Source organism: Sceloporus undulatus, chromosome 1 (genome assembly GCF_019175285.1).
Source record: "Sceloporus undulatus isolate JIND9_A2432 ecotype Alabama chromosome 1, SceUnd_v1.1, whole genome shotgun sequence".
In the NCBI taxonomy this organism is placed as follows: Eukaryota; Metazoa; Chordata; class Lepidosauria; order Squamata; family Phrynosomatidae; genus Sceloporus; species Sceloporus undulatus.
The window spans coordinates 366,197,421-366,207,290 of NC_056522.1; the positions used below are offsets into that span (position 1 = coordinate 366,197,421).

At 40.9% G+C, this 9,870-nt stretch overlaps 1 protein-coding gene across 1 annotated transcript in view; it reads left to right on the forward strand.

Moving 5' to 3' along the window:
• The window catches only part of C1H14orf180 (chromosome 1 C14orf180 homolog), a 19,776-nt gene extending 16,380 nt beyond the window's left edge, over positions 1-3,396 (forward strand). The window contains exon 3 of the mRNA XM_042449967.1: positions 3,115-3,396. Within this exon, the coding sequence (XP_042305901.1) occupies positions 3,115-3,320 (206 nt within the window). The 3' untranslated portion in view covers positions 3,321-3,396. The remainder of the gene's footprint in view (positions 1-3,114) is intronic.
• The last annotated feature ends 6,474 nt before the right edge of the window (positions 3,397-9,870 follow it).

The following is a 9,870-nucleotide window of genomic DNA, read 5'->3' on the forward strand; positions in this document are numbered from 1 at the left end:
GCTGAGCGCAACAAGGCTAACTGAAACAGAGCAGGTCGGGACATAAAATAATAAGAAATAATAAAATAAAATAATAATAATAATATTTTTAATAATTTTTAGAAAAACATTACACAAAGGTGAAGAAAAGTGAAAAAAGAAATAAAAAACCATCATAAACAGCATCAACAAACAAGTGTACAATACCTATATTACATTCTAATAACAACAAATAGTACTATTTTACAAGGATATTTGAAGTCATGTCTTTTCTAGTCATACTTCCTTTACAATTGAGTATTCCCACATCATGAAAATTTTTTTTGTTTACTCCTAATATTTATATTCATCTTTATCTGTTCCTGTGTTGACAACCATAGCACATAGCCTCATTTATATTTTACTTTTTTTTTTATTATCATCTCTCCTTCAAATTCAATATTTTTAGACATTCCATTCCTCTTCTGTCTATTTTTATCTTTCCTCTTAATGTAGCTGCATTTATATCCATATTTTTTGCTCAACTGATTGCAAATACTTGCAAAATCAATCAATTGAATCTTCTATCAATTTTACTTTTTAAAAATATAGTTCCCAAGCCGGGCTGCCGCTTACATCGCTGATAACGCACAGATGGTTGACATGCATTTGGAAGCAGTGCAAACTAGTGGGGATGGCAATCGTGCCAATAAAGAACCAATTACAAGGGATAATGAAAAGATCCGCTTTCATAGTGGGAACAACGGACTTTTTGGAATCGATTTACCAACACAGAGCGAAGGTGAATCGCACACCAGTTTAAATGTAAGTGGGATTGAACCCTCAAACTGCTTTATTTCTGTAGTCTGGCAGAAGCCCTGGATGTGGTTACAAAACAATGTTGTAACATCAGAGGAAAGAATTGGCAAACCTACTTCTAAATATTCCTTGCCTAAGAAAATCCTATAAAATTCATGGAGTTGCCATAAATTGGTGGGCAACTGGAGGTACAAAATGTTTGGTGCAACATGGAGGAAAGAATGTGGCATTACAAAAGCTTCAAAGCAAAGTAATAGGTTTAAGCCTTATTTTATTTTATTTATTTATTTATATCCCGCTCTTTTCCCAGGACTGGGACTCAGAGCGGCTTTACAGCAATTAAAAAACAAACAAACAAACAAACAAACAGAAAGTACAATTAAAACATTTTAAAAATAAATAGATAAATGACAGAATGATTAAACTAGTCCAACATTCCTGTCTGTTCTTATAGTGATTACTTAAATGCCTGTTTGAACAGATAGGTCTTCACCTGCCGTCGGAAAGCCATCAAGGAGGGAGCCGTTCTTATCTCCCTGGGCAGGGAGTTCCAGAGTCTAGGGGCAGCCACTGAGAAGGCCCTCTCTCGTGTCCCCACCAAACGTGCTGCTGCTTCAAAACACACTTCATTTTTCAAATGTTCTTTTCAGTAGTTAGTTACATGTACAATTCACTTCTCTCCCAAAGTACTCAAGACAGTATATATGGTTCCCATATTTTTTTTCTTCATGGCAGCGCTCTGTAGTTGGTCAAGATGAATGTGACCAGCTGTGTTGAAGAGGGAATTGCATCAGGTGTGGCTTGTCACACAACCAGGTAACAAGCAACAACTGCTGAAATTCCCCCCCTTCTATATACAGTCATCAAAGGTATAGGAACCCATGCCATGTTGCTGAAACATTGCCAGATTAATGCAGTTTGACACCACTTTAACTGTCATGGCCCCATAATCCTGGATTTGTAGTTTGTTGTGGCACCAGAATTATCTGGCAGGGAAGGCCTCCCAAAACTACAGATCCCAGAATCTCATAGCATAGAGAGATATCTGAAGACATGCCAGAAGAGATTTGACAGCTGAATACGTTGTCTGCATTTAAAACAGGATTGAAGACCAATCTTTTTCAGCAGGCTTATCCAGATGATTTTAAATTGTGAATTTTAAATGTGGATTGTACATCTAAGAGTGTGCATTTTATTTGTCCTTTTAAATTGATGCATGTTTTAACTGATAACCTGATAACTTTTAACTGATGTTGTTTGCCTGCTGATTGTTGTTATTCCCTGCCTTGATTGAAATAATAATAATAATAATAATAATAATAATAATAATAATAATAACAACAACACAACCAAACAAAACAACTACTACCATATTTTCCAGTATATAAGGTGACTTTTTACGCCTGTCTTATGCACCGGATTCTGACTCCAGAGACAGGCTAATGGTGTAGCCACCTCTCTGTCTCTGGGGTCCTTGCTGGTTCCTCTCCTAGCAGGCACTCGCGCCGTCTTGAGGGGGCCTCTCTGGAGGCCTGAGGCGGGTACCACGGCTGGGCTCTCTCTCTCCGCCATTGTCACTGCAAAAGGCAGCGGAGAAGCGGCTCCAGAGCTGGTCGGGCCGAGGTAAAGAGCCAGCCCCTTATTCCTCACTGCCACCGCTGCTGCCACCACCACCCGAGATACTGCGCTTCTCCAGTGGCTTCAGAAGTCCACTGTGGAAGCCACTGGAGGAACAGAGTATCCTGGGTGGTGGCGACAGTGGACTTCTGAAGCCGCTGGAGGAGCGGAGTATCCTGGGTGGCGGCGGTGGCGGCGGCAGCAGTGGTGAGGAATAAGGGGCCGGCTCTTTACCTCGGCCCGACCAGCTCTGGAGCCGCTTCTCTGCCGCTTTTTGCAGCAACAATGGCAGAGAGAGAGAGCCCAGCTCAAGCCGGTGCGAGACCCCCTTATAGGAGGCCAAGGACGCTGCCGGCGTGCGACTTGGGGGTCGTCTTATACCCCCAGTCACCTGATACACCGGAAAATATGGTACTACAGAGCTATGGCAGTTAAAGCAGTGTCAATATATTAATTCTTAGTGTTTAGCAACTCTGGTCATTATCCTTGAAAAGTGACTTGTTGCAGATAGCCACATTACTTGTTGTTAACTCCTTATCTCCTTATATACCTATGGAGACAACTATTATTTCTTAGCTCTGGCACAGATCTGGCAACTGGTATGATTGGCAAAAGTGGGAGGGCAAAATTGTTTAAATATGTTTGTAAAGAAATTTTTTCCCCTAATCTCTCCCACTTCTATCTTTCCATGCTCATGTCTCTGCTCCACTTTGGCCCCAGCACATGAGAAGCCAGCAAGCATTTTGCCTTTGATCCTGGGGATTTTGCTTTGTTGTGTGCTTCTCCTTTCGGCTGTGAGTCTCTACTACACCAGCATGAGGCAAAATCTCAAAGTCTTGGAAGAATTTCACTCCCAGCTTGTTATCGTCCTCCTTCAGATCAGACACATTGCTTTGAAATGTTGGACTTGGCTTGTGAGGCAATAGACAGCCATATGAGTGGAACCATGCTGGGCTGGAGACAATGGGCTACTTTACTTCAGGACAAGTTCTGGATGCAGTTGGAGAAATAAAGCCTCTTTTTCTTAACTAAACAGAGAAGGGATGGTTGTCCTCTTCTTGTAAAATAACAGAGCTATCCACAGAGGCCGCTTCCCATTTTCTGTATTTATTTGGTTTCTGTATTTCTTTCTTAGAGCTAGAGTGGTTTAATGGCTTGAGAGGCTGTCCAGACTGGGCATAAAAGCCAGCATAGGGGTGGACTGGGAGCGTGGCGTCTGCACGATGCATGCCCCAATTTTGCCCCCATGCCAACATGATGCCACACACTCCACCACACGGTGGGCAACATCACAGCGCTCCTCTGGCGCTGCATCCAGATGATGCAGAACCAAAGGAGCACAGAAAACCCATGGCACTGGTGGCTGTGGCGCCCTTTCCTCAGAGCAGAAAGGAGATGCTTTTCGCGGCTCCTCTTTGCACCATGGAAAGGCCATATTGGGGCCATAGCATGCAGTTGCCATGCAGTTGCTGATCTGGCAAAGAAAGAGGTGGCTGTAGGCTGCCCCTTGTGGGTGGTCTGTACACCCCTGAGTGTTGGACTAAGACTATGGGACACCAGAATTCAAATCCCGTCACATCCATGGAAACCCTTGGCACGTCACACACTCTCAGCCTCAGAGAAAGGCAAAGGCAAACTCCTCTGGACAAATCCTGCCATGAAAATCCCACAATAGGGTCGACTTAGTGTTACCATAACTGAGAAACCAATTGAAGGCACAACAACTTCTATATATTGCAGTCATCATGAGATACATAAATAGTTTTTGTGGGTTTTTCAGGCTATTTTATTTATTTATTTTACTGAATGCATTTATATATCATGCCTCTGACCTCCAAGGCCCCAGAGGTGATTTACAATGGATACAAAACATTGAAAATATTAAATACATAGATAATAACATTTAAAACAATTTAAAAAGAATTTACAACTCAAAAATAATTTACAACCAGCTAGAGACATTTCAAGGGCCAAAGGCAATGAAGAACAGCAGTAGCTATGCACCTGAAGCTCAGAAAAGACCAAGCCAGACTGGTTTCCTTTGGCAGGGAGTTTGACAGTTGCTGTTACAGAGGAAGCCCTGTCATGTTTTTCTGTACCTCTATAAGGCCAGCTATAATTGAATATTGCAATCTCAATGCAATACTGCAATCACAATGTAAGTCCCAATATATATTTTAACAATACTAGAAATTGAATATTAGATTTGACACATATGCACTGTCCCAAAACTTGCCGGACTTAATTGCAGTACTCCTCTGCGTCTACTTCTCAGTACTATAGTTGGCCCTCCATATCCATGGATTCTGCATCCACAGATTCAATCATCCACAGAATGAAAATATGCATCACCACCCAAAAAGAATATCCAAAAAGCAAACCTTGATATTGGCTTTTTATATAAGGGATACCATTTACTACATAATGGGACTTGAGCACCCACGGATTTTGGTATCCATGGTGGGGGGGGGGTTCCTGGAACCAAATGCCAGCAGATACCAAAGGACAACATTTGGATTCAATCTTAAAGCCATAATTTAAAAAGAAATGGATGCAAATGCAATATAGAAATTATACCACAAAGCATTTATCTCTTTCATTCCCTCCTAAATTCATAACAGAAAACACCACTACCTTATTCCTTAGTGCATAGGCTTAGCCCTGGAAACTGCAGGTTCTCTCTAGGTCTAGCTCTTCTTTTTCTGAAGTCAACTAGTAAGTACAGTGGGCTCTTGGTATCCACTGGGTTTGGTTCCAGGTTCCCCCATGGATACCAAAATCTGTGAATGCTCAAGTCTCATTAAATGGTGTAGCAAAATGGTGTCTCTTGTAAAGAATTGCAAAATCAAGGTTTCCTTTTTTGGATATATATTTTTTAAGCCATAGATGGTTGAATCTGTGGATAAAGCATCCATGGATATGGAGAGCAAATGTACAGCCCCTTCTTTAGGGTTTCCCCACACACTGGATCAAACCAAAAATTCATAGAGGTTACATGTACAGCCTATCCTTGCAGAATGTTGGAAGACATAACAAGGTGTCCACTTAATATTCTGGCCCCAAGCCACTTAGGTCAACTGGAAGCCAGCATAGCTCTTGTAAATCCAATTCTATACAGTTCTATACATTATCTAAAATGTGCACTAGTAACAGCCTGGCTGAGACTACTGGGAATAGCTGAGCGTATTCTTAATCCCGCTTTTGTGTTGGAACCACAAAAAAGATACTGAATATTTACTATGGTACTCAGGTGCCATCACCTTCACACATTCACAACAAAAGGGAGAGATTTTGGATATATAGACTTAAGATCCTAACACCACATGCCCTCAAGTTAAAGGATAACACCATCATCCATTAAAGGATGCTGGAAACAGAAGATAGTTCTAAATGACTAGCTTGAGTGCAGCTAAGTTTCATCTTTAGCAACTGAAGGAAATGAAAAGCAAAATGTTTTGCTTATATTTTTCAATTCTGTTTGTTAATCATTTTCATGTAGGTTGGTGGGTTGACAGACGGACAGACAGACAGACAGACTATTGTTGCTATGTAATCCTTTTTTATTATTTTTCCCTGTTGGACCAGCCAGCTTGTTAAATTTTTAAAAGTGTACATTGTTATTTTATTCCTGTTACAGTCAGCCCTCTGTGTCTACGGGTTTTTTATCTACAGATTCAACCATCCTCAACTTGAAAATATTAAAAAAATAATATAAATTCCAAAAGCAAATTTTCTTTTTGTCATTTGGTATAAGGGCATCATTTCACTATACATGGAATGGGCCTTGAGCATCCACAGATTTGAGTCCTGGAACTAAACCCCAGCGGATACCAAGGCCCAGTGTACATTATTACTGGAATTGATGTGACCACTGAGCAGCAAATATTCCCTGAGAGACAAAGCAGAAGAAAATACAGTAGTAAAAATGCATAGCAACAGAAACAACAAAACAACGGGGGGGGGGATCTCTTCTAGCCGAAACAGTATGAAAGGATTGGCAGTTTCATCAACCAGCATGATGTGAGCTAGTGAGCGCCCATGAGGCACACCAAAAAGAAACATCTCCCATAATGAGTGCCCCTGACCAAACACAAAAATGAACAAGTGACTCATGTGCTTAGGGTGTGCTCTACTGGAGACATGATTTAAGATGGAGAACTGGCCAATAGCTTACTCCATCTCCCATTTCAACAACATATAGTTAGGTTTATGCATTCAGCACTATCTTATTTATGGAGAATCAATGTCATCATCTTAGGGCAATCTTCCCAACCTGGATCCCTCCCAGTGTTTTGGGTTACAACTCTCATGGATTGGGTTATAATTCTCATTGAGTTACAAATCTCATGGGCTCATGAGAGTTAGAATCATATAATCGTAGAGTTGGAAGAGACCACAAGGGCTATCCAGTCCAACCTCCTGCCATGCAGGAACTCACAATCCAAGCATCCCCAACAGATGGCCATCCGGCCCGTTTATAAAGCTCCAAAGAAGTTTCAGATTAACCAGTTTATTTCATTGCAAAATGTTGTAGATTGTCACCCACATTTTCAGATAAGACTAGCCCATGTCTACAATCCTCTCACCTATTTGAGACCTTGGAAATATTGCTTTTGCACTAAAATTCCCAGAATACCCAAGTCAGCATGGTTGCATGGTTCAGACCCTGCCTTAATTCCCCCTTTTCTCCATGTATCCATGATACCAGAAGAAAGCAGACTTGATGCTGTTGCTGCTTTGTTATGTGCCTTCAAGTCAACTCAAGACTAGTGTCGTGTTGCTATTGCCTTCCCCTGAGGCTGAAAGCATGTCACTTGCCCAAGATTACACAGTGGGTTTCATGGCTGAGCTAGGAATCCAACCCTGGTCTCCAGCATTGTAGTTCAACAATCAAGCCACTATGCCACAAGACATGTCAAGATTACCAACAATAAAATTGATTTAATACAAATGTTAAGAAACTATCCAGCCCAACAGGAGGACATAGGGGGAAAGGGGGGAAAGTGTGTATGTAGAGTGGCTCCATGATCATGTTGTGCCAATGTATCACTGGTCACATCAGTGCACTGTATGGACAATCGATTGATCATGCCATTGAGCAAACGGTCACATGGGGTGCCCAATGGGATGGCAGTGCAGATGAGCAAGATGTGGTTGACAATTGGCCATATGGTGCGGCCTGGCTTGTAGCAAAGACTGGTCCATCCATTCTCGCAGTGGGTGGTGATCGTGTGGACATTGACATTGCGGGAGCCAGTGTTGCAGTCAGCAGGTTGTTCCCACAAATCAGGAAACCCCAGAGGCGAGTCAGATTTTTGTCTCCATCTGCTTTTGGCTTCTATATGTGAGCCAGTGTAGTGGTTTGAGCATTGGACTATGACTCTGGAGACCAGGGTTCAAATGCTGGCTAAGCCATGTAAATGCACGGGGTGACTTTGAGCATGTTGCACTCTCTCAGCCTCAGAGGATGGCAAAGGCAACCCCCCTCTGAAGAAACTTGCAAGAATGTAACGATAAGTTTGCTTTAGGATTGCCAATATATAGGAAATGACTTGAAGGCATGCAACAACAGATATTGGTCCAGTACTCAAACCAGTACACCACACTGGTTCTCTCAATATTGCTACCTTCTCATTTCCTTCTCTGTGTTTACCTATAAAATGTTGGAATGAGGGTAGGAAGTCTCATTTGGCTTCTTACACTGTCATGTAGCCAAATCCAGCTATGTGCCACTGCTATGAGGTCAAATCAAGGCGAGAAAGAGTAGTGTCTAGTTGCAGAACATCCCTCATGCCTAGTAAGTGGAGTAACCCTCTTTCATTTTAAAGGACTGCAAACATTAGGTGTGAAAGAAAGGAGAAATTAACTTTGCACACCAAACCTGCTCCTCTTTTGCATGATCATGGTTGATTTGTCTACGATATAGTTGCATTAGAATTTTAAAGATTTTTGAAACCCCAATAACAAAACACACATTTCATTGGCCTTGGGCATGATGATACAGTTGTTGCTTAATAGCACATTTCCTCCCATTATAGTCAAAACAAAGCACTATAGTGGCAATTCGAGACAGAAAAAAATGAGTCCTTTGGGAGAAGGGGCTTATTAGCTTGATTCATCAGCAAATACATTTAACCTTCTGGGTTATTGCCACACTGTAGAATTAAAGTGATTTGGCACTACTTTAATTGCCATGGCTCAATCCTGTGAAATCCTGGGAGTTCTAGTTTGGTGATGTATTCAGCCTGGTCTGCAGGAGAGCTTGATGCCTCCACAAACTACATATCTCAGGAGTCTACAGGATGGAGCCATGATGGTTAAAGCAGTGTCAAACTGCTTTATTTCTGCTGTGTGGATACACCTGAGACGTAGCTGGCTTTCAGGTGTGATTTTGAGGACAAAAGACCCATGAAGGAGGAAACACACTGCAAAGGAATATATAAGAAAGGATATACTGTGCTAATATATACTAAGCAATTGCACTTGTGCACATTTTGAGGGGGGATTTTGACTGTGCTGTGTGCAATGTTGCCATTTAAGAGAATGATGCCATTTTTTCTCATATCCACTTGAAGAGAGAGAATGAGGGAGCAGTTTATCTGTGATCATTCACCTTCACCTTAAAAGAAATACCAAACACATAGAAATCTTTCAAACAATTTATTAATATATGGCACCACATCAGAAGCTCACTTAGGGGTGGGGGAGAAGCATTTAATATAAAACATATTCATTAACACTCAAACAACAATGTGTATTTTAGGCAACTCTCTGCCCACACACAAACTTAGAAAATGCAGTGGTATTATGGCCTTTAGTTCAGAAGCAGAGAATATGCCTTGCTACATGAGTTTTGCTTAAGTAATACAAAGTATTACAGCCAAAGAATAATAACTATGATTTGCTGCTCATATAAAACAACTTCCTTTCCAGTTCTGTATGAAATAGGTAGCAGTGTGCATTTTTAAATTAAAAAAAAACTGAATTGTTTTCCAGCGCATACCATGCAATTCATGCCCAACTGAAAAATGAATAAGGATTCTAAAAAATAATGGAAGGTTGGAGTGTAGATTAACAATTGATCAATAAGTGCTGAAACAAATGCAAATTTTAGTTTTTAATTTCAAATTCTTTTATTTTTAATTTGGATTTGTTCATGCTAAATTTGTTTTGATGTCTAAGTCTGGATGCAAGTAGACAAAATGGACCCAGATTCTCCCACTACAGTTCTATTTTCCCTTGAGAAATCATGAACCTACTGCCATGATGTTTAATTCAGTCAGCCAAGTTCAGGGATCAAGGAGGATGTCAACGGTTTGGCAGAGAAATGGATTAATTCCAATATTTGGGATGGCATGTTAAAATTTCATTTTTCTGTTTCAACAATGGTGCAGAATTTCAAATTTTCATATTCACTTTCACTGAAATATTTACAAAATGGCAATGGAAGTAGAGTTGCTAAAATGCATTGAAAGC